Here is a 24,607-nt window from a genome sequence, read left to right on the forward strand (position 1 = left end):
GGGGAGAGGAAGGGAGACGGGATCATCTTGGAAACAGTTTTCTCATCAGTCCAAAAGTGTCATCAAACACTTCTTCTCCCACTCCCCCCTTTGCGTCCTCCATTGAGAGCGCGGGGGTTGGGGCTTGGAAGGGAGGGAGAGCAGCAGGGAGGCCAGGAGCAGATCGGAGAGCCTCCTCGGGGACTGTGAGCGCCCCATGCAGAGCGAGAGGGACCGGGGTGGAGATCCCAGCATCCTTTCGAAGCAGGATGACCTCTGATCTGGTGGGCCTCAGTTCATTGTTCCGTAAAACAACCTTCCTACGGGTCTGAGGTTTTAGGATCTTTCTAGCAGGCCTTTTGCCTTTGGTTTCACCTTCCAGGAAAAGGTGTCACTTAGAACCTGTTTGTCTTTGCAGCAGATGCACTTGGATCCCCACAAGCTGGAAATCGGCGGCAAACTGGACCTCTTTAGCCGGCCCCCCGCCCCTGGGGTGTTCCCTGGGTTCCATTATCCCCAGGACCTGGCCAGACCACTTTTCTCAACCACAGGTAAGAGACCCCAGGGCGGCTCTGTGCCTCTGCTGTTCCCCTTGCCTGTGTTGTAGCCCGGACCCGGGCAGTCCAGGTCTCTGCTGTTGCTTTTTAACTAGGTGGAGCTCAGTGTAGTGGGTCAAGAAAAAGGATGTATTTGTATTTGCTCTGGTCAACTCCCTCCCTGTGGAAAAGTCGTGGTGAAAAGTTTGGGGAAACGTGCTCTTGTTGGTTCCTCGGACATCTGAGGTGCCACGTAGGAAGGTTGATGATGGCGTCCCAGTGAGTGATGAAAGGGACCAGAGGTCATTGCAGAGGAGCGCTGACCACAGAGCGTTGGTCACTCGGGAGCGCCAGTCTTGTTTGGCCATCTCAGAGACCGTGAGCCTCCTGGATGGGGGCTCTGTGCATTTAGCCTGGCTGGATGTCTTTAGCTTCAGCACATGGTGGGGAGTCGGGGGCTGGACCTGGCCCCTCGGCCAAGGGTTTCTCTGGGCCCAGATTGAGGCAGGAGGGAGCCAGAGCCCGGCTGGAGGCAGAAGGAGCCAAGAGGTCAAAAGGCTCGGTGCCAGCTGCAGAGCTGGCCAAGGGAGCTGCTGAGATCACTTCGTTTCCCTTAGCAGGGGGTCAGCGCTGAAAGCCTGAGGCAGCCAGAGCTTTTAGCTGGTGTCTTCCAGGGCAGGGGGCCGCCTAGCCCGCAGACAAACCAGTCAGCTCCTGGCCTGAGTCTGCAGAGAAACAGGGAGCCTGTGGGGAGAAGCCGGAGCCCACCACTGTCTCAGAGGAGCCGGCAGGAAATTGGAAGCTCTCCCAGGGCTTGGCAGTGATGCTCGGGGCTCCCAGGCCAGTGTGCCGGCAGAGACGGGGCACGGTCGGGTCCCATCCCAGGGGTCATGGGGCGGAGGGGTAACGAGGAGGTGGTAGCCCACGGAAAAGGTTATTTCTCCACTAGAACTGTCCCCTGATGGACATTCAGAACTCCCTCGCTGGGGTGAGAGAGGGAAGCCGTGACCAAGTACTGCTGAGGCAAGACAGTCCCTGGGGCTCCACAGTGCCAGTCTTTGAGGAGAAATCCAGGTGCGGCGGGCAGAGCGCCGAGCCTGGACTCAGGCTGTGGGAGTTCAGACTGGCCACTTATTAGCTGGGTGACCTCAGGCCAGCCACTTAATCCTGTTTCTTCCAGTGTAAAAAGGCAGAAAAATCTGTTTCCCAGGGTTGTTGCGAGGGTCAAATGAGATACTTGTTAGTTTTTTGCTTTTGTATTTTTTGCTGAAGCCATCAGGGTTCAGTGACTTGCCCAGGGTCACACAGCCAGGAAGTGTGAAATCTCTGAGATGAGATTTGAACTCAGGACCTCCTGGCTCTTTTCACTCCACCAATTGGCTGCCCCCTCAAGTGGGATATTTGTAAAGTGCCTGGCCCACCTCCCGGCCCCGAGTAAGACGCTATGAATGCTAGCTGTCTTATTCTTATTTATATGTGACTATGGGCAAGTTGTAGGAGCAGATGGGGAGACTGAGGTTACCCAGAGGTCAAGTGATGGGATACTTCCTGCCAGCCTCAGTTTCCTTATCTGTAAAATGGGAGTAACACTGATCTTGCTTACACACCTTTGGTAAGCCTTGAAGTACCACAGAACAGGGAGTCATTGTTCAGGTGCAGGCAAATGCTTCTGTGTGTGCCAGGACAGCCTGCAGGAGCAAGAAATCTGGGTGCAACGTTGTCGGGAGCAGCCAGCGAGCAAACCTGGGGCGACAGAGCAGGGGAGTCAGCTGCAGCCATGGCTGTGGGAGAGAGAGAGCAAGGAGAAGGGGGGGCACAGACACGAGAGACTCGGACAGCTGAAAGAGCTCTGGTTTGGGAGTCCAAAAGCTTGAGCGTGGCTGTGCTTTCCTGGGCAGTGTGGGGCTGTTCCCTGAGTCTCGGGCTCCTCGCCTGCACGAGGAGGGAGGGGGAAGTTCCAGCCCGTCGAGGAGGGGCAGGTTCAGGGCGGTGAGGGGGCTCTCTGGGCCCGCCAGGGAACAGCGGGGAGAACGGCTCGGAGGCTCTCCAGGTTCTTTTCACTTTCTCACATGTTTGGCAAATTTACCCCCTGCCTGTTTCCCTGCCATTGCTAATGAGAGGTTCTCAAAGGTCGCTTCTCGCTTTGGGATTCTATTGTTTTGTGCTCAGAGGAGAAACCTTTACAGAGACCTCCCTTCAGGGACGAGAGGGGAGGAGAGCAGCAGGGAGGACGAAGGAGGACAGGAATCGTGGTCACGAGCTCGGAGGGTTGGGGGAGGTGGCTCTAAGTGCCCACAGCACAGAGCCGCCGAGATTTCCCAGCTGCCCAAAGAAAGGGGTGTCTCCTCTCTTCTCTCTCTTACCTTTTGTCAATCTCTCTGTACGTCTCTCCTCTCTTTTCTCCCTCTGTCCATCTTGTCCCTCTCTGTGTCTTTCTTTTCCTCTCCCTGCCTCTCTGCCTTTTTCTTTCTTTCCTCTCTTCCCCCCCTTCCTTCTCTCTCCCTGTGTTTCAGTTTCTCTGTGTATCTGTCTCCTTCTCTCTTTCTCCCTCTGCCCATCTTTATCTCTTTCTTTTCCTCTCTCTCCCTCTGCCTTTCTCTTTCCCCCTCCCTCCCGTGACTTTTTTTCAAGCTAGTTTTGCACCTCATAAGGCGAGGGACCAGAACTCTGCTCTGGGTCTGATTCCCATCATAGAGAAGACAGTGGGGTGGACGCCCTGAGAGCCGTGAGGCTGCCCCAGCTTAGACTTCATGATTTTTAAAGAGAAAGCAGAGCAGTGCTGATGCACAACCTGAGTTTTAGGGGAACATTCTGCAGGGGATTATTATTAATACAAGACTACAGGCAAGTAAGTCAGAGGAGCAGAAGGTTGTGAGTTAGAAAAGGCCTGAGCGAGGATTCTAATCCAGCCCTCTCATTTTACAGATGGGAAACATGAGCTCCAGATCTCTGGGAGGATGGGAAGTTTTTGTGTGTAGGGAAAAGCCTGTGTTTCCTTCCAGCTTTAGTTGTAGGGTCCTATGAATGTGTGTGTGTGGTTGGAGGAAGGAGTCCCTGAGCCTAACAAGGGTCAACCCCATTGCTCAAGGGAGACAAGGAAGAAATGGCCTGCAAAGACAAGAATGGCTGGCGCTCTTATTATTTTGCCCTTCTGGTCTGCCAAGAAATAGATTTGGGGGCTGAAAAAGATGATGAGTTCGCTCCGTCAAAAAAAAAAAAAAGATAATGTATAGATAAGCAGAGAAACAGCAAGAAGTCACCTGGCTCATGTGGTGTGCCCTCGCACCCAGCACTGGAAGAAAAGTGGCCTTGTCTCCAAGACAACGAGAAAGGCCTGCTTGAGCTCTAGAAAAAGGCGGGTGTCCTGGTTTTCAAAATAGGGAAGAAAATGGAATCTCCCGACCATGGACCAATAAGCTTCCCCTCCATTGCAGCTACTATTAAAAGGATGATTAGTGAGCTTCCAGAAAAGGGGAGCGGTGGTCGGTCAGCGTGGCGTCATCAGGAAAGGGCCATGCCGGGATCGTTTGATCGTCCTGGGAACGAGGCGCTGCTATCAGCCCTTCTTACAGATGGGGAACTGAGGCAAACGGGGTGTCAATGGCTTGCCCAGGAGAATGCTGCCACGTGCCTTCCTGACTCTGGGCCTGGGCCGCCTGCTGCCTCACAATGTAGTCAGGATTAACAGAACCTTTAGGAAGACGTATGTAGCCTTTCATTTAGGTCGTCATGTCTAGATGGCAATTCATCTGAGAAAGAAATGGGCTTGTCGGTTTACTGCCGGCTCGTAGGAGGCCACAGTATGATGGGGCCGCCAGGAAAGCCACCTCGGGTTAAATCAAAAGAGGGGTGGGGCCGGGGGAGGGGGGAATTGATTAATTTTTTAAAAATTTATTTATTTTCAATATACGATGCTTTGTGAATCATGTTGGGAGAGAAAAATCAGAACAAAAGGGAAAAAATCATGGGAGAGATTTTTTAAAAAAGAAGTGAACACAGCATGTGTTGATTTCCATTCAGTCTCCATATTCTTTTTCTGGATGCAGATGGCATTTTCTGTCCAAAGTCTACTGGGATTGCCTTGAACATTAATTTATTTTTAACAAAATTGTACGGGTGTTTGGTTTCCCAGCGGGTCCTCCTTCCACGTAGCACCTACACTTTGCAGATGTTTTCATTTGCTCCTCAGTCGAGGCAGGAGTCCACAGAACACTGGAGGCAGGAGAACACTGGCAGCTGACACTTTATCCCAGGGCCAGACCCTCTGATCCGTCCTCCTCTGACCGCACGGACCAGAAGACCCCCATGAGGGCCCTTTCCTGCTTCCAGTGGAGGCTCCCAGAGGTCCTGGGACACCCCCGGGCTGACAGCCTCTGACCGGAGCCCTCTCTTCCTCTTCCCTCCCCAGGCGCTGCCCATGCAGCCACCACGCCGTTTGGCCCCTCGCCCCATCACAGCAGCTTCCTGCCCGCCGGCCACCTGACGGGTGAGTGATGTGGGTGAGAGAACAGAGGGAGGTGAGGGCAGTGGGGGGTTAGGAGAGGAGGGAGCAGGCGGTCCCGTCACGGCCAGAGGGAGGCCCAGGATGTGCTCCAGCAGCTACTAAGACCTGCCCAAAAGCTCAAGTGCACCGTCCCTCTCACAGAGCCCAGCTGGGCTGAGATTATCCCTGGCCTGAGATGCATTTGGGCCCTCCTGGAGGGTGTGAGCATCTACTGGGAGCCTGGCAGTGTCCTCAGTGCTGAAGTCAATGCAGAATCAAAGGGACTCTGGGCTCTCCTAGGGGACCTGGAGGTCTCTCCTAGGGGGGCTGGGGGTCTCTGGCTGCTGCAGCAGATGTGGAGCGAGGGCGGGGAGAGCGAGGAAGTGACTGAGCAGCCTAGACCCTGGCCAGGCCTTTTCTGTTCCCCACCAGACTGTGCAGGCGGGCGTTGAACCCCCACTCACTTGTCCCCTTTGCCTCTGCAGACCCCTTCAGCAGGTCCAGCACCTTCAGCGGCCTCGGTAACCTGGGAAGCAATGCCTTTGGAGGCCTGGGCAGCCACGCACTGGGTAATTATGGGCACGGGAGAGGGAGTCAGGTTCCAGCTCAGGGCTTGTCAGGAGGTAGAGGCAAGGGAGTGCTTACAGGTGTGCAAAGCACTTATGTAAAAAATCGAGAATTACCTCCCCCTGTGGAGACAAAGCTCAGTGACGGGAACAAGCCACAAAGGGGCCAGAGGACGCCACTAAAAGTTCCCAGGAGTTTGAGCCATCTCCTCCAATGGGATGAGCTGCCACCACCCCCAAGTCCCAGATTTACTGATGGAAGGGACTTATGAGGGCATCAGGTCCTGCCCATCCATTTTACAGATGAGAAAACTGAGGTCTGAGAACCAAAGTGAAGTGGCTTGCACAGAGTCCCCTAGGACAGGGGTGGGATTTGACCCCAGATGCATCCATTGTCTGTGGGGGGTTGTTGAGTTGGGGACTCTTGGGGCCTTTCTTCAGGAAGTTCTCATCTGTTTCCTCTGCATAGGGGGTTCTGGGGGGGGGAGCCCTTGGTGTCCCAGTCCCCACACCCCTCTTTGGCCTGCATCATCACTCCTAGCAAGGCCTCCCGGGCCGTTGTTGGCTCTACGACTGACCTGTGGCCCTTCTCTCACCCAGCTCACAACAGCATCTTTGCTCACAAGGAAACCCCAACCCTGCAGAGCTTTAACAACCCCCACGAGCCCTGGAACCGGCTCCACCGCACGCCGCCCTCCTTCCCAACTCCTCCTCAGTGGCCCAAGCCCGGGGACCCGGAGCGCAGCTCATCCCTGAACAACCATGACCGAGACCGGGACCCCGAGAAGGGCAAAGAGGAGCGAGATCGGTGAGTGTCTGCTCTGGGCCCGGACCCGAGGGCCCCCACTCCCACTCCCAGGGAGTGGGCCCAGGAGAGCTTGGCCAATGGTGGAAGCTACTGATCGTCAGATCTACCCCTTAAGGCCAGAGGGGTTGCTCAGCCTAGGGCATGCCGGTGCCCAGCTCCAGGGCTGGCATTTTAGAGGGCAGAGAAGCCACGAGGTTCAGCTCTAAAGCTGCAAGAGTCCTCAGAGGTCATTTAAATTGAGCCCCTTGCTGGGACCCAGAGACGAGAGACCCCATGGTCACGTGGGAGGCAGGCAGCTAGATTTTCCTCCTTGGAGCCCGTGCTCTGCCCACTAGAGCATCCAAAGGAGGGAGGGGGCTGGAGAGCTCGCTGCGAGTTTGTTGGAGAGCCTTCCAGTGGCCCAGAAGGCAGGCTGAGAGGAAGGTGCCGGAGCTTCCGAGTGCTCAGTCTGACATCAGGAAAACTGGTGATTGGGAGAGCTGCCGCAGGAGGAGGTCGGGGAGGGGAGTGCACTTCTCAGTCAGTTGCCCCTAGGTTCCCTCCCCACGGGGAGAAAGGCTAGAGACTTCCTGGAAGAAGCAGGCCTCAAGCTGTTTCTCCAGGACCCTATTGGGAGGTCAGGGAGCACCAGAAAAGCATTCCAAGAGGGGCAGATAACCGGGACCAAGTCAGGGATGAGGCTGGTCTGTACAGACAGAAGAGGCAGGTTCAGGAAGGAGAGCTTTGGGAGATTGTGGAGGAGAGAATCAGGTTTAGGGTTCGGAGAAAACATTGGGGGCAGCTGGGTGGCGCAGTGGAGAGAGCACCAGCCTTGAATTCAGGAGGACCCGAGTTCAAATTTGGTCTCAGACACTTAACACTTCCAAGGTGTGTGACCCTGGGCAAGTCACTTAACCCCAGCCTCAGGGGAAAAAAAAGAGAGAGAAAACCTTGAATGTCAAGAGGGAGATTTATAGATCAGTCAGTAAGCATTTATTAAGCTCCTATTGTATGCTAAGACTGGGTATACCGAGGCCCAAATGAAATGGTCCTTGCCCTTAAGGGCAACTTACAGAGAACACTAGTGGACACAAAGAAGAGCAGAATATGCACTAAGTAGGACTGGGGAGAAGGGAGCATTAGGAGAAGCTGAGGTAATAGTGTCAAGTTTCAAGGAAAGCAGATTCTGGGAGGCCAGGGCAGGGTGGGCACGAGTCCAGACTTCATGTGGCAGGTGTGTGGGGCCATGAGGAAGGTAAGGGTAGGAGCAAACCTCGGCTTTGGAGAGACCAAAGATAACTCTCAGGTCTGGGACCTGGTGACCAGGAGCCACCATTGCCAGCAAAAAGGAGGAGGCTGGGACGGGGACGGTTTGGGGAGGGGGCGACTGTGGGACATCCGGGTGCAAGGAGAGCTTAGGCCGGGCCGGAAGTCAGAGCCAGAGCTGCAGAATTGGAAGTTCTTTGAATAGAGGTCACGGTCAAAGCCCTGGAGGTGAATGAGGTCCCTGAGAACCAAGTTTGAAATGGGGCCTAGGGTTCCTTCTGAGAAGTCGAGGCAGAGTCTTTGGGGAGCTTGGACTCAGACTGGCCACCGGCCGGGTCACCTCACTTGCATGGAGGGCTCTGCCATCACAGGAACTGCCTGGGCCTACAAGAAGGCCGGGGGTCTGGACCCAAAGACGGGAGGTTTTCTAACCTAAAATTATGTAAGTAAATGCAGAGCTTTAAGAAATGTCAGGTGCGGCAGAGAGATTGAGGAAAAGGGACCTGAGAAAAGTTCTGGACTTGGTTGTTGCCTGTTAGAGAGAGAGACCTGGAACAGGAGGCCCAAATCCTTCCTCTGGGTCTTTGCCCTCCCACTTCCCGAGGCCCAGGCCTGGCTCCCCATCAGTGAGATGATCAGACCAGGTGATCTTTGAGGACTCCCCTTTCTTTGGGGCCACCCGGCCAGGGCAGGTTGTGTTGGGCGAGTTGTTGTGGCCCACACCAGGAGAGGGGACGAACCAAGATGGGGCTGAACAGGGAGGTGTGGGGGGGGCAAGGTGTGGAGCCCTCGGCTGAGGGACTCGCGTGCTGTGCTGATGGTGGGCTTCCATTTGTGGTCAGACAGGTGGGGAAAGGAAATGAGCATTTATTAAGTGCCTACTCCGTGCTGGGTACTGTGCTAAACCCTTGGCTGATGGGGTCTCATTTGATAACCACAACAACCTGGAAGGTAGATGGTGGTGTTGGGGTCCCTGTTTTACATTGGAGGAAACTGAGGCAGAATGATTTCGTGAGCTGCCCCAAAATTACATAGCTAGGAAGTGCCTGAGGAACTCAGGGTTTGAGACCTGATGCTCTATCCATCACACCACCTGACCCCGTCAGACCCTGAAGGGATCACTCAGATCAAATGTTTTTTTCATTTTATGATTCCATCTGGGTGGAGAGGGCGAGGAATGGAGAAGGGAGGAGATCATGGAGGACTATGGTGGGGAAGGGAGATCTGGGCTTGTTTTTTCTGGTCCGAGACTGGGAGTAAGAGTTGGGGAGGGTTAAAAGGAAAAGGTTCCCATAAGGCTTGGAGCCGACCGAGAGTGGTCGGCGTCATCTGGGACACGGAGGAGGGTTCTCTCTTCTCCCCTCCTCGGGGAGGTCTCAGGGCGTTGGGGAGGAGCAGAACTAGCTATGGAGACGCTTGGGGGAAGGCGAGTCCATGGCGCATCCTGAGTATCTTGAGAAAAGGCAAAATTCAGAGCATGAGCGTGGGGGAGAGCTGGGGCTTCCCTGAGCGAGGGGTCGCCCTCTGGGAGCGCCTTTGCCCCGCGCCAGCGGCCGGGGAGGCTGGTGTCCGGCCCTAGCTAGATGTTTGTTTCCCCAGGGACATCATGGACAAAAGCCGCCATTCTAATCGCTCCTCCCCGGCCTCAGCGCCTGTGACCCATCAGATCAGCAACCTCATCCGAAGCAACAGCCAGACCTCCATGGAGCCCTCCCGGCCGGCCGGCCTGGGCGAGAGGGAGCCGCCCGACCGGCTCCGGGACGCCCCGCTACCCGAGCACAAGGTCAAGGAGAGCCGCTCGCCACTGAAGGAGGGCCTGGAGAAGCAGCCCCCCGAAGACAGCGGGAAGCCCCTCATCCAGTCCGTGTCCCCCTACAGCAAGCCCAGCCTCAGCGAGAGCCTCAAGCTGAGCGGCCTCGTCACCGCCAAGGAGCTAGAGCGCAATCCAGAGCCGCTGGGTGACCTCTCCAAGCTCAAGAATGACGTCAAGGTCAAGGAGGAGCGCAAGGAGGACGGAGATGTGCTGGTGGTGGGGACGGAGCCCTCACGGGAGCCCGCCACAGCACCCTCCCTGCACGGGCTGCCCCTGGCCCACTCGATGGCCACTTCGGTGCCCCTGGCCATGGGGGGCGTGCACCCCATGGGCGGCGTGAATGTGCTGGACCGCTCGCGCGTGATGACGCCGCTCATGGGCATGAGCCCCCTGACGGGGCGGGAGAGGCTCCCGCACCCGGGCTTCTCCTGGGATCCGCTCCGCGACCCTCTGCGGGATGCCTACCGCAGCCTGGACCTGCACCGCCGCATGGACCTGCAGCTGCGCGCGGACCCCCTGCACCGCCTTCCCTCGGGCTCTGGCTTCTATGACCACGAGCGCCCCTACCGTGACCGGGAGCCCCACGACTACACGCCCGAGAGTCTGCTGGAGGCCCGGCGGGAGCAGCAAGAGCGGGAGCGCCTGCAGCTGCGCGAGGAGCTGGAGCGGGCCCGAGCGCACCACCTGCACCCGCCGCCCATGGACGGGCACCTGGCGCACGTGCCCTCCTTCATGCCCCACCTGGGCGGGATGCACTACCCCAGACTGAGCCCGTCCGCCACTGCCCTGCACAACGGGATCCTCAACAGGACCCCCCCCACCGCGGCGCTGAGCGCCCCGCCCCCCCTGGTGCCCGCCAGCGGCGCCCGGCCCCCCTCCCCACGCAGGACTACGCCCCTCACAAACTCTGAGGCCAGGGACTACTCCCCCTCCCGGAACCCCAAAGAAGTCGAGGCGCGGTAGTTCCCCTTCCCCCCGGAGAATTTTAAAACTCCTGTACATAAACAGAATCTTTTACAAAATGCACTGCTGTAAACTTTTTTTTTTTTTTTTTTTTTTAATGTAAATTTGTAGAACTTTAAGCACAGTTCCATAAATCCTGGGGGTTATACAAACTTTTCAACACAAAGGTTGTGTAGCAGGGGAATTTAATATATAGCAGATTCTGGTGATTTGGGGTTCATGCACAGAAATGGCTTATTCAAAAACAAAAACAAAAAAAAAATCGTTTGTACATTTTTTTTCCCAAATGTGAGAAGCGTTTTTGATGCATTTGTATTTTTTTTTTTTAATTTTGTGCTCTTGACTGGCTTTAAAAAAAAAAAAAAAAAAAAAAAAGACTGCTTTTTTTGTTCTTAGTTCGATTTGCCGTTTAAAGTCCTCAGCTTATTACTGAGATTATTCCCAGGGTTTCTTAAAGTCTTATTTATGGAGAAAACTGTTATTTCATACAGCGCACTGTGAGGCTCCCAGACAAGACCACCCGGTCCTTCCCTCCCCTTGGTACTTTGGAACCGAAGTTACAGATATATATTAAAATAATTATTAATAATAATAATGTACAAAACTGTTTGTTTTTTGCCTTATTATATTATGCAGAAATTTAAGAGGGATTTTTTTGACTTCTTGTTTAAAAAAAACAAAACACCAAGGAAACAATTGTAAATATCCTGTTAATATAAATGTAAAACATTAAATTCTTAACATATGTAGACTTTATAAAGAAAAACGGTTTCTAGAACCACTCTGGTTCATAACACGATTACAGAACTCCTCTGCCGTCAGGCGCGAACAGTTTCGAAAGCTAAATCACGGTGGCATCTATAGGCTTCAGCTATGCAAGAGCCCCAGGACAGGTTGCAGTGGGTGATGGGCAGCAGGAAGGGGATTTTCCAACGTCCAGGCGCCATGCCACACCCATTCCAACTTGTAGCTTTGCAAAGAGCAGAAAAGGACACGCCTGGGAAGAGAGATTTTGCTTCCCCTCCACACGGAGATGGGCCCGGGGGGGGTCCGGAAGGGACAGCATAGAACGGAGGGGGAGCACAGGGGCACCCGGGTAGGGTTTGGGGTGACCTTGCTGAGCGGACAGGGCGGTCTCCGGGGCTAGCAGAAACAATTTTCCATGGACCTTTACGCTAATTGTGCAGTGTTCTTACTGGAATCAGTAAACGAGCAAGTAGAATATTAGGAGTACTAAAAAAAAAAAAAAAAAGTCTACTGGTTGATTTTTTTTTTTTTTTTTTTTTTTTTAATTAAAAGACAGAAGAAATTCTGATATATTCTCTCTAGTACATGAAGACCATCAGCCAATGTTTGTTTCCGTGTGGTCCTTTGGCCGTGGCCTCTGTGGTATGACTTGGTTTTGGTTTCCAGTTTTACTTTCGTGCATATATATATATAATTATACACACACATATATATATGTCACCATGTTTTCCTCGCTGTACACCTTATGTGTTTATTTTCCGATGCCCGTGTTTTATATAGACATATCTCTATCCCGGGTGCTTTGCCCTCGTTAATTCTACCATTCACTGCTGTTTTCTTTCCTCAACGCTGTATTCTCCATCCCCATCCTTCCCTCACGACCCCCTGTAATTTTAAATTTTTCGTTTCCTTGTAGATCAATGAAGATAAATACAACATTGATTTTGGATGAAAAGATGGTTGAGTGTTTCTGTGTCTTAGCTTAGGCCTGGTTCACCCTGAGGCTAATGGCTTATCGACAGATGTGCTCAGCCAGAGCTTTTCAGGGTGGGGACGGTGGGGAAGGAGGGGTTGGGGAGGCCTCTGGCTTCTGAGGGACCCCAGCCTGACCCCTTAGCAAAGGAGAAAGCTCAAGAGTCCAGCACAAGTCCCCAGTAAAAACACAACCCCCCCAACATGTTACACACAGCGGTGGGCAAGAAAACTCAGTGAATGAGTGGTTCAATGGGAAGGTTGGGTAGGGCCCCAGGGAAGGTTCAGCAAGCCCCGGGGGAGGTTCAGCAGGCCCCGGGGGAGGTTCAGCAGGCCCCGGGGGAGGTTCAGCAAGCCCTGGGGGAGGTTCAGCAGGCCCCGGGAGAGGTTCAGCAGGCCCCGGGGGAGGTTCAGCAGGCCCCAGGGAAGGTTCAGCAGGCCCCAGGGGAGGTTCAGCAGGCCCCAGGGGAGGTTCAGCAGGCCCCGGGGGGAGGTTCAGCAGGCCCCAGGGGAGGTTCAGCAGGCCCTGGGGGGAGGTTCAGCAGGCCCCGGGGGGAGGTTCAGCAGGCCCCGGGGGGAGGTTCAGCAGGCCCTGGGAGAGGTTCAGCAGGCCCCAGGGGGAGGTTCAGCAGGCCCCCGGGAGAGGTTCAGCAGGCCCCGGGGGAGGTTCAGCAGGCCCGGGGGAAGGAAAGGTGGTATTGCCTTCTCACGGATGTTCAAAGTTGACAAGTTCAGCTCCCAGATTCCCAACTCACAATACCCATCCCCTTCACCATGAACAGTACCCACTAAATAGGGATTCTTAACCTGGAATACAAGAACTTTGAAAAACATTTGAGTTGTCGATATGATTTTTCCTTTGTGATCCCATGCACTTTACGCATGGGCTCCCTGAGAGTGTCCAAGGGACTTGGAATGCCAAAAACAGGATCCCGCCCTCTGGACCACCGGGCAGGGTGACACAGTAGTGGGACCCGAAGCTAGGCGCAGACCCTCGGGACTTGCCTTGATTTGTAGATTTTCCAGAAAACCTGATGGGAGTTGCCTGTCAATCAGGAACAGAATCAACACAAAGATAAAAGGCAAGATTTAGAACTGGGAAAATAGCATGGCGTCCAGTCCCACCCCCATCCCCCTCATTCTCATTTAACAGAAAATAGGCTGAGAAAAGTGACTGACCTGAAGTCAGAGAGCTGGTAAGCCCTCAAACTCATGCTTCAGATTGAGTGCCCCCGCTCCTGCCTTCTGGGGTTTGACCAGATGTGGTTGCCCCACATTGATTAAAAAATAAAAGGAAAAGAGAAGAGTCCTTCGGCCTGAGGGGGGGAGTCACCTGCTCTGGGGGGGGGGGGGGGAACCTGAAAGTGGGAGCAGAATTGTGTTTTGGGATTGGGCCCAGGGTTGGGGGAAGCTGATTTGGGGGGGTGCTTGTCTGCCTAGGGGTGCATGGAGTATGGATGTCTCTAGGGAGAAAGGGGCCCGATAACAAGGTAGCACGGTTGGGACGACCCTGGTTCTGTTTCTTCCCCTAAGATACCATTTTTTGAGACTCAGGGGCCCAAGAAGCCCAGTGGGAGGGAGCCATAGCACCGGAGGAGAGATTGTCTGCCCCTGGGGATTGGGGAGGTCTTCCAGAAGGCAAGACCCCCCCCATGTTCTCCAGCCCTCCCAACTCCAGGCCTCGGGGAAGAGCAGAAAAGTGGAAAGGGGCTGATACAAGAGCAGCCAGTTGAAAGGGCAGGAATCACCACAGGTCAGGGCAAAAGCCATACCCGCTATGGCAGCTGCTGACCCGGAGCAAGAGGGTCCTGGCAAGCACTCCCCTCCGGGGGGAGCATGTTATTGATGAGAGTACCGCCTCCAAGAGGGCCCCAGACCCCACACTCAAGTTTCAGAGGCCGGCTACTTCCACCCCCACCTAAAAATGTTTTAGATAGAATAGGTGAAAGCTCGTCCAGGGCCCCGAACAGCATTGGCGTGGGAGCCGAGGCAACTTGGGCTCAAGGGCCCGCTTCCAACACAGCGTCTGACCTCGGGAAGACCGTGATGCAGAGGAGGTTTTGGTGGGGGGAGTTTCCACAACAGGAGAACCCTGGGTGAAGGAAATCGCAGGTCAGGCATAGCACCCTGGGTCTCAGAGCCACGTTCAGGTCCCACCAATTCCCACCGTGCAGCTGGTCTTACAGACATCCCCGGCTCTGGGAGTCCATACTACTCATGGGAGCCCAGACAAGTCACCTAACCGCTTCTGGCAGAAGCTGCTGAGGTGGTCCCACCTACAGTGGGTGAGGGGATTCTCTCTGCTTTCAGCTGTCTGCTTGTCCTAGTGCGTAGAAGGAGAAAACAAGGATGAAAATATTTAATAGTCGTCGCCAATGATTTTTCCTTTGTGATCCATGTCAAGAAGGAAGAAAGGAAGGGAGGGAGGGAGGAAGAAAAAGGAGGAAACACATTTAGGTGCAACAGGATGGAAGCAGAATGATTCCCCAGAAGAAACGGCCGGTTCCTCGTGGCTTGCTCCGCATTTTCAGGCCGGTGACTCCTTGGGGATGTCGCGCCGGGGCTCCCTGTACGTCTTGGACTAGGTACCGTTTGAATCTCCTAATTCTAAGACTGTTTGAAGCCACAGGGCCTGGGACCCTCAGTGCTCACAAGACCTTTAGGGAAGCAGTGAGGCTCCCCTTGAAACCTCCACCAGATAGGAAGCTGAGCAGCCACACGGCGCCAGCCCCCCTGGAGATCTCACCGGACAGAAACCCCCACGAGACACTGAACAAGCTGGAGGAGGAGGCGGGGAAGAAATGGGAGTGGGGAGGAGGAGGAGGAGGTGAGCTCTCCGTGTACTGTGAGGCTTAGTGGCTCTTGGTTCTCTCTCCAAGAGGGCCAGGACATCAGGGAGGGGATGCTATGACTTGTAAGGAATTGGATCCAAGTGAGAGAGGGCTGGCAAGGCCACCTGCCTCACTTTCCCCTCTGGAGTCCTCTGGGTTCAGGGGCCAGAGGTAGATCAGGGTGACTGCGGATGGCCCTGGAGGCAGTAAAAGACCTTGGTCTTTTTAAGCTAAAGTCCCCAACAGGTCTCAGCCTGAGTAAGGCAGAACCCAAGAAATGAGGCAAAGAATGGCCTTTTTTACAAAGAAAGAAAAGGAGGGAGAGAGAGAGGGAGGAAGGAACAGAGGAAAGGAGGAAGAAAGGAGGGAGGGAAAGGAAAGGAGGGAAGAAGGAAGGGAAGGACGAAGAGAGGAAAGAAGGAAGGAGGGAGAAAAGGAAAGAAGGAGGGAGGAAGAAAGGAAAAGGAAAGGAGAGAGGGAGGAAGAAAAGAAGGAAAGAAAAGGAAGGCTACTGATTAAATATGGGGGTTTGAGTGCTGATATCCTCCCTCACCTCCTACTGGGCTTTGTCCATACTAAACGTTCACCCTCACCTATCCCAATCTTTTCTTCTCCAGCTTAAACGTACCATTTTCCTCACAGTCAGCCCAGTGCCCTTCACCATCCAGGAGGTCCCTAAAACTGAGATACGGACAAGAGGCCATTGCCTCCTTGTTCTTCCATTTTCTGGTCTGTCTCTCCCTTCAGTGCCCACGGTAGTGCCCTAGCCGGACCTGCCTATGTCCATGTGACTGTGAACACTTAACTGCTTGATTCACTTCCTGAAAACTTCTTGCTCCCAGGGGGTCTGGGCACTAATGTCCACCCTGCCATCCGGAACTGGTGGGCGAGGGAGAACCTCAAGCTGGGCCACCTGCCCACATGGAGACATCCCCTTCCCATACTTTGGGGAGCCCAAATACCCAGAAATGCGAACCAGAAACATTTTCAGAATATTGCGACACCCTCCGGTCTGCTAGAACAGAAAAGAGGAAGTGGACAGTCCAGTCCCTGTCTGGGCAGCCCTGATCGTGATTATCACGGGAACAGGATCTGAGGTCCAAAAAGGGCATTTGCCACAAGCCAGCTTTTCTTACCCACTCTGAGGGCCCAGGAGAGAGCAAGCTTTCTGAACGTGGCAAACCCGAGTCATCCAAAATGCTCTGAGCACAGACCCTTTCCTCTCCCTCCAGGATCCAAGAGGTCTGGAGAGGTCCCAGGATCCGGGATGGGTGCCCAGCTTTGGGAAAACACCTTTGGTAACGTCCTGGAAAGCAATTGGGAACGTGTCTCCTGTGTCACTCAACTGTACACACCCTTTAACCCAGCTTGTCCCACTGTGAGATCCACAGGACTCAGATCAGGGGAGGAAAAGGACCCATAGGTGCAAAAATACTCATTTTTTGTTACAGCAAATAGTCTTGTGCCATGAAGAAACAAACCATTTCAGAGACGCACGAGATCTGTATAAACTAGTGAAGAAGAACCAGGTATTTTATGCAATAGTTACCACCTGAAAAGTCTGACCAATGCAATGGGCAGCTCCTCCTCCAGAACACCTGTGAGGACCCATGTTCCCCAGCTAGTGAGGGGCAGGGGTGGAGATCAGGTGCACGGTCAGATGCATCCCACGCCGGGATTGGTTAATTCTGTGTACTGGCTACAAAGGCTTCTTTTTCTTTTTCTTTTCCCCGGTGGAAGGGGAATGGAAAGAGAGGGTATGGAAATAAGGTAGCCCCCCCCCAAAAAAAAAGGAGAGAGAGAAAAGTATCAGTGAAACCCCCTTTTAAAAGCACACAGAAGAAAGGCCAGAAAGAATCACAGACAAGTTGGACGGCATTCAGTTACATGTTAAGTTTATTTTACATTTAAACAAGGAAAAGTGAGGGGGAGTTTGGCGGTATGGAGGATAGAGCACCAGCCCTGAGCTCAGATCCGACCTGAGGCACCTAATAGCTCTTTGACCCTGGACACATCATTTAACCTTATTTGCCTCTCAGAAAGAAAAGGGATCTATACAAAAGAGAGAGCCACAATTTTGTTTATAATACTACTGTGTATCTGGAAGTGTCCATTTTATTCACTATTTGGTAAGTACAGAATATACAAAAAGAAATATACAAAAGAAACGCAAAAATAAATATGCAAAATAAATAGATTTTTTTTAAATAAAAAGTTAAATTCTAACAAACTTGTGATGGAGAGAGCCATCTGCACCCAGAGAGAGGACTACGGGGACTGAGTGTAGATTACAACAGTTTTTTCACCTTTTTTGTTGTTTTTTGCTTGCATTTTATTTTCTTTCCTATTTTTTCCTTTTTGATTTGATTTTTCTTGAACAGCAAGATAATTGTATAAATATATATATACATACATATATTAGATTTAACATATATTTTTACCATGTTTAAACATGTCATCTGGGGGGGAGTTGAGAAAAAGGGAGGGAGAAAAAATTTGAAACACAAGTCTTTTCAAGGGTAAATGCTGAAAACTTGTTTGCATATATTTTCAAAATAAAAATCTATTACCTACAATTAAAGTTCCAATAAATAAATATACTGAAAAAAATGCAAAAGCTACAAGCTAGAAGGGGCCTCAGTGGTCACCTGATGCAAACCTTTGATTTCACAGAGAAGTAAAATGAACCCCAGAAAGGAGGTAAAGGGACTTCATCATACTGATGAAGGGTCCTAAGGTCTGGTCGTCTTGGGCCTCTTCATCAGTATGACCCTCTTGACCTTTTCCCAGGAGAAGGAGCAGCAGCAGCTTGAGCTTTGAGCATCGGGAGTGTCATCCAAATGATGAGGAGGATGGATAGCTAACCTGTAGCAGTGAGTCTGCCAAAAATTTTCCGTACTTTATTTTGAGAGAGAAGATAGTTTGAAAGGAAAAAAACTGGCTCTGGAGACAAAGAATGTGGATTCAAATCCCACTTCTGAGGCTGCTGTTTAATCTCAGTTTCCCAATTTATAAAAATCCAATGAGAAAATATTTATAAAATACTTTGCAAACTTTAAAGCATTACATAAATCTTCTATATTTCATTACTATGCTGATGATTATTTTCCTGATTCAAAGACCAACATACTTTTTATTTTCCTTCACTGTCTCTCAAAAATAATAATATGAGCTCACTTTTAATGTTTGCAAAGTTCTTTCGTTACAACAGCCCCATGAGGGATGCAGTAAAGTATTATTATTCTCATTTTACAGATGAGAAAATTGAACCTCTGAATGCTCAAATCAATTTCCCATGATGAGATTGCTAATAAACACCCGAGGCAGGATTTCAATCTTCTGAGCCTAAATCTGATGCTTGGTGCTGCAGCTTCTTAAGCTTTTTCCACTCACCACCCCTTTCCCACCCAAGACATTTTTATGTGACCCCAGGTGTATAGGTATATAAAACAGGCATACAAATCAATCACTTACTGATAATAAATCATAATTTCACAACCAGTATATTCAGTTACGAGGCTCCATGTGGGATCGCAAACCACAGCTGAAGAAGCTGAGCTTTATCTGACATACCATATACACAAGCCTACCCAACCAACCCCTTCCCTGAATGGAAGAACCCTGAGTAAGGCACAGAGATGTATGTCAGGCAAAAATCAACCAGCATTTGTTAAGCAGCTCCTAAGTGCCAAACACCATACTAAGCATCAGGGTACAAATACTGACAAAAAAAGTTCCTGCCTTCAAAAGGCGTACAGCCTAACAAGGCTAGACAATACATAGACACACAAAAGAAAGGGGAAGAGGGTGATAATGTGCAGGAGATGGATAAAGGGCCTGGTAATGGAGTCAGGAAAATCAGAAGCCCACCAGGAAGGGAAGAAAAGTCAAGCAAACCCAGTTCCAATGTTCTTGTGATGGGGAGAGCCATCTGCAACCAGAGAGAGGACTATGGGAACTGAGTGTAAATCACAACATAAGATTTTCACTCTTTTTGTTGTTATTTGCTTGTATTTTGTTTCCTTTCTCATTTTTTTTCTTTTTAATCTGATTTTTCTTGTGCAACATAATAATTGTGAAGATATGTATGGAAGAATTGTTCATGTTTAACATAGATTACTTACCATCTAGGAGAGGGGGAGGGGGGAAGAAAGGGAAAAAAATTGGAATACAAGGTTTTGCAAGAGTGAATGTTGAATATACTTTAAACATATTCAACATGTATTGGATTACTTGCCATTTAGGGGAGGGGGTGGGGGGAAAGAGGGGAAAAGTTAAAACAAAAGGTTTTGCAAGAGTCAATGTTGAAAAATTACCCATACAGATATTTTATAAATAAAAAGCTATAATAATTTTAAAAAGAGTGAATGTTGAAAATTATCCATGCATGTTTTGAAAATAAAATCTTTAACAAAAAAAAAAAAAAAAAAAAAAAAAAAAAAGAAGAAGAAGAAGAAGAAGAAAGAAAATTAAGAAAAAAGAAAGTCAGCCCAAAAAATGGAATGGAGAAATTCACTAATTATCCCAAAACGGAAAGAAGAACAGGTGGGTGGCTCAGTGGACAGAGTCCAGGCCTGCACTCAGGAAGACAAGTTCAGATTTAGACTCATACACTTAAAAGCTATGTGACCCTGCCTCAGTTTCCTCATGTAAAATAAGCTAGAGAAGGAAATGGCAAACCACTCCAGTTTCTTTGCCAAGAAAACCACAAATGGGGTCATGAACAGTCGGAAACACTTGAACAACAAAATCACTTATTTCACCAAGGAGGAGAATGGGAGGCCACAAGACTTTTTTGCCTGTAATGGAAAAAAACACCAGATTGTAATTAGAAGATCTCACTTCTGATGCTTATTGTATAATCTTGGAAAATGTCACTTTTCCTCCTTTATGGACTTCATTTTTCCTACCTATAAAATCAGGGGTTTGGATTAAATGGGACTGCATTCAGGACTAATACTATGATCAGAAGGCGCCAGCACCACAAAGAGCAGCTGAAAGGAGTAAAAATAAAACTGGTTATTGGGCATGAAGCCCACACGATCACATGGGTGTGCCAGTAATTATCACTGTTGTCCGGCTGCCTAGCTAATCAGTTTTCTGGTCAGCTGAGTCCTCTGGAGAGCGAAGGCTTGGGGGGAGGAGGGAACCACTGAGCTGTCCTTGAAAGCACGGAAGCTGATATCTCCCACATACTGGGAAGGGATGAACTGACTGGATGTCTATTCCAGTAGTCTAAAGTGGGGACCACAGCATGACTTGCAGGGGCAAGTGAGATAGCTCAGAAAATGGGAGATGATCAAAAAACCCTGCCCTGAGCCTTTATCCCTAAACACTTTCCCCTTAATCCCATTTCTTTCCATAATATCAGCTGCCACCTTAGCACAGAAACTCCCAAATATTAATTTCTCCTCTGAGCTCAAGACCCACATCTCCTGTGATTGACAAGACATTGCATCTTGTACGTCTCACTGACATCCCTTCGGCAAGCTATGGAATCAAAGGACCTTAGTTCCGATTCCTCTCCGCCATGACCTTGGGCATGTTCATTCTCCAGCCTCAGTTTCCCCATCAGTAAAGTGAAAGGGGTGGGCTAAATGGCCTCTAAGTTCCCTTTTAGCTCTAAATCTTTTATCCTGTATCTAAAACAAAGCTTATTGTTTCTTCCCCTAACACAGCCTTGCTTCCAATTTCATTATTTCTTTTGAGAGTATTATTTCAGGCTTAAGATCTTAGTCATTTTTCCCTCACCCCTACATTCAACCAGTTGACCAACCTTACCAATTCTACCATCTTCCTCTTCTCTTCATGTTATCGTTCTCCAAATTCAAATGCAGCCTCAAACCCTTCCTGTGTGTCATTTAACTGAATGCCTCAGTTTCCTCAAGTGTAAAGTGGGAATCACGATAGCACTTATCTTTCAGAGTCATTGCCAGTATAAAATAAAAACATATAAAATGTTCTGTGAATCTTAGAATGATATATAAAGGATAGCTATTATTTTTATATTTTATAAAGTTGGCTAGTGAACCTTTTCTCTAGAACTGTGACAGTCTGCAATTGTATTTTACACAATGTCTGACACATAGTAGGTGCTTAATAAATGTTCACTGACCAACTGCTAAGAGAGTTTCCTCATCTACAGATTGAAATTCTCCAGATTAAAATTGAGATTCCTCATCAGAGAAATGAAATCACAAATGCTCTCTGCTCTTTCACTTACTATCTGGGTGACCTTAAGCTAATCAATTCCTCTTATGGTTTACCATCTCCTTCTTCAGTATTCTGTCTCCTTCAGATTACCGTGTATTTTCCCTTTCCGTATATATGTTGAATCCTTCTAATAGGGTTCTTTGAGGGCAGGGATGTTGCTTTCCAGCATCGGGCACAGTGCCACGCTCACAGTAGTCAGCTAATGAATGTTTACTGAATTGAACTGGACTGGCTACTACACCATGTGACTGTTGACTGAATAGAACACTTTAGGATAGATTCCAATGTGGCGAGCCATTATGTGGAAGAAGGATTAGTCTTGTCCTGTTTGGCCCCAGATGGAAATGTGGGGAAATTTCAGAGAGGCAGGTTTAGGCTTGATGTTCAGGAAAAACTTCCCAACAATTAGAGCTCTGAGTCTAGAAGTAGAACAGGCTCCCCCCGAGACAGGAGATTCCTCCTCAATCCAGGTTTTAAGCTGGAACTGGAAAAACACTCATGGCGTTGATCAAAAATAAGACTCCTAATTGGTACAGATTAGACCAGAAGGCCTCTGAGGTGAGATTCTAGGTCCAATGCTCCCTTGTGATGCTGAATTTCAGAGAGGTGATGCTCCTTAGGATACTATTTGTTCTCCTTCATGGATCCTACCCTCTTGTGGCCAATAGTCCCTTAGGGGAGCGTGTTCCCTAGAGAATGAGAGAATAACACTGCTTTGGGAATTGTATTTTCTCAGAATGGGGATGACACTTTCTTTTTTTATCATAAAATATATCCATAGTAATCATTTTCTACAAGAAGTCTCAAATAAAAGGGAAAAAACATGAAAGCGAAAAGTAGCATGTTTCATTCTGTATTCAAATCCTATCGGTTCTTTTTCTGGATAATATGTTTCATCATTAGTCCTGTGGGATTGCTTGGATCATTGTATTGCTGAGAATAGCTAAGTCACTCACAGTTCTTCATCAAACAACATTACTGTTACCGTGTAAAATATTCTCCCAGTTCTGTTCAGTTTGTTATGTATCAGTTCATGTAAGTCTTCCCAAATTCTCCTGAAATCGTCCTTCTTGTCATTTCTTATAGCACAATAATATTCCTTTGTAATCATATACCACGGCTGGTTTAACTCTTCCCCAATTGATGGGCATCCCTTTGATTTTCAATTCTCAACCATCATGAAAAAAGATCTAAATATTTTTGTACAAGTAAGTTTTTTTCCCCTTTTTTGGATGTCTTTGATATATAAACATGGTGAGGATATTGCAGGGTATGAACAGTTTTCCAGATTGCTCTGATCAAGAGTAATTTAGAGCATTTTTCATATGACTATATATTGTTTGATTTGCCTTGACAATTTATCAATTGGGAATAATTTATATTTTTATAAATTTGACTTAGTTTCTATATATTTGAGAAATTTAAGTGTTTATCAAAGATACTTGATGCAAACTTTCCTCCCAGTTTTCTGTTTTTCTTGTCATTTTGGTTTCATTGATTTTGTTTGTGTAAAATCTTTTTTAAGGTTATATACCTATTTTATATTTTGTAATGCTCTCTATATCTTCTTTGGTCCTAAATTCTTCCTTTATTCATAAATCTAACAGATAAACTATTCCATGTTCTCTTAATTTGCTTATGGTAAATCATCTACTTTATCTTGCTACACAATGTGAGATATTGATCTATACCTAGTTTCTGCCAATTTTCCTAGCAGGTTTTGTCAAATAATGAGTTTTAGTTCCAAAAGCTTGGATCTTTGGGTTTATCATATCCTCAATTACTATGGTTATTTGCTATAATGTAATTTGTACCTAATCTTTTCCACTGATCAAACACTAAATTTATTAACCCATACCAGATTGTTTTGACAATTACTACTTTATAATATAGTTTGAGATCTGGTACATCTAGACCACCTTCTTTTGCCTTTTTTTTTTTCATTGATTCTCTTGAGCTTTTATTCTTCCAGATGAATGTTATTTCTTCTAACTCTATAAAATAATTTTGATAGTTTAATATAGCATTGAATTGATAGATTAACTTGGATAGAATTGTCATTTTTATTATATTGCATGGCTTACCCTTGAGTAATTAATATTTTTCCAAATGTTTCCATTTGACTTTATTTGTGTGAGAAGTATTTTGTAGCTATATTCACATAGTTCCTGGGTTTGTCTTGGCAGGTAGACTCCCAAATACTTTATACTTCTCACTTATTTTAAATGGAACATCTCTCTTACTACTGAATCTAGTTGGTAATATGTGAAAATGCTGATGATTTAGGTGGATTTATTTTGTATCTTGCAACTTTATACTAAAGTTGTTAATATTTCACTTAGTTTTGTAGTTGATTCCTTAGGCTTTTTCTAAATATAAATATATCATCTTCAAAGAGTGATAATTTTATTTCCTCATTGCCTATTTTTTCTTTAATTTCTTTTTCTACTCTTGTTGCTCTAGCTAGCAAATTTCTAGTATAAGATTAAATGAGGTGATAATGGGCATCCTTGCTTCATCCTTGATTGTACTGGAAAGACTTCTAGCTTATCTCCATTATAGATAATGCTAGCTGATGATTTTAGATAAATAGTATTTATTTTAAAGTAAGCTTCATCTATTCCTATGCTCCCTGATGTTTTTAAGAGGAAGGGGTGCTATATTTTGTCAAAGAACTTTTCTGCATATATTGAGATAAACATATGATTTCTGTTTTTTTGTTATAGTTATGGTCATTTATACTGATAGTTTTCCTAATAATGAACCAGCCCTGCATTCCTGGCATGGAATACCATCTGATCATAGTATATGATCTTTATCATATATTTTGACTCTTTGGGGTTTGGGTAGCAGCACCATATTTGTGTCATAAAAGTAGGATTCCTTTTTTGCCTATTTTTTTTTCAAATAGATTATACAGTACTGGGATTAATTGTTCCTTTAATGTTTGGTAGAATCATCTGTGGATCCATCTGGTCTTGGAGATTTTTTTTTAGGAAATTCATTGGTGGTTTGTTCATTCTCTTTTTCCTAAGATTGGATTATTTAAGTAATTTTTTCTTCTGTCAATCTGGGTAAATTATATTTTTGTAGATATCCATCCATTTCATTCAGATTTTCACATTTATTTGCATATAATTGGGCAAAATAGCTCCCAACAATTATCTTAATTTCCTCTTCATTGGTGGTGAATTCAGCCCTTTCATTTTGATACTAGTGATTTGGTTTTGTTTTTTTCTTTTTAATCAAATTAACCAATGATTTATCTATTTTATTTTTCTTCCACAAAATCAATTTCTAATTTTATTTATTAGTTCAATGATTTGCTTACTTTCAATTTTATTAACCTCTTTTTTGACTTTCAGGATTGGTGTTTTGGTGTTTAATTGGGGATTTTTAATTTGTTCTTTTTCTAGTTTCATCAATTGCTTGCCCAAATCATTGACCTGCT

General features: G+C 48.3%; 1 protein-coding gene across 19 annotated transcripts in view; it reads left to right on the forward strand.

Annotated features, from left to right (window-relative positions):
- The window catches only part of FBRSL1 (fibrosin like 1), a 243,842-nt gene extending 231,747 nt beyond the window's left edge, over positions 1-12,095 (forward strand). For 15 of the 19 annotated variants that reach the window (XM_074300108.1, XM_074300010.1, XM_074300058.1 and 12 more), the window contains 5 exons: positions 398-530; positions 4,924-5,001; positions 5,484-5,567; positions 6,165-6,372; positions 9,217-12,095. In XM_074300108.1, coding sequence (XP_074156209.1) covers positions 398-530; positions 4,924-5,001; positions 5,484-5,567; positions 6,165-6,372; positions 9,217-10,393 — 1,680 coding nt within the window. In that variant the 3' untranslated portion in view covers positions 10,394-12,095. The remainder of the gene's footprint in view (positions 1-397; positions 531-4,923; positions 5,002-5,483; positions 5,568-6,164; positions 6,373-9,216) is intronic. The other 4 variants (XM_074300116.1, XM_074300049.1, XM_074300002.1 and 1 more) reach the window with 1 other exon arrangement.
- Positions 12,096-24,607: the final 12,512 nt, after the last annotated feature.

The sequence above is a fragment of the Sminthopsis crassicaudata genome, chromosome 1 (genome assembly GCF_048593235.1).
Source record: "Sminthopsis crassicaudata isolate SCR6 chromosome 1, ASM4859323v1, whole genome shotgun sequence".
Lineage (NCBI taxonomy): Eukaryota > Metazoa > Chordata > Mammalia > Dasyuromorphia > Dasyuridae > Sminthopsis > Sminthopsis crassicaudata.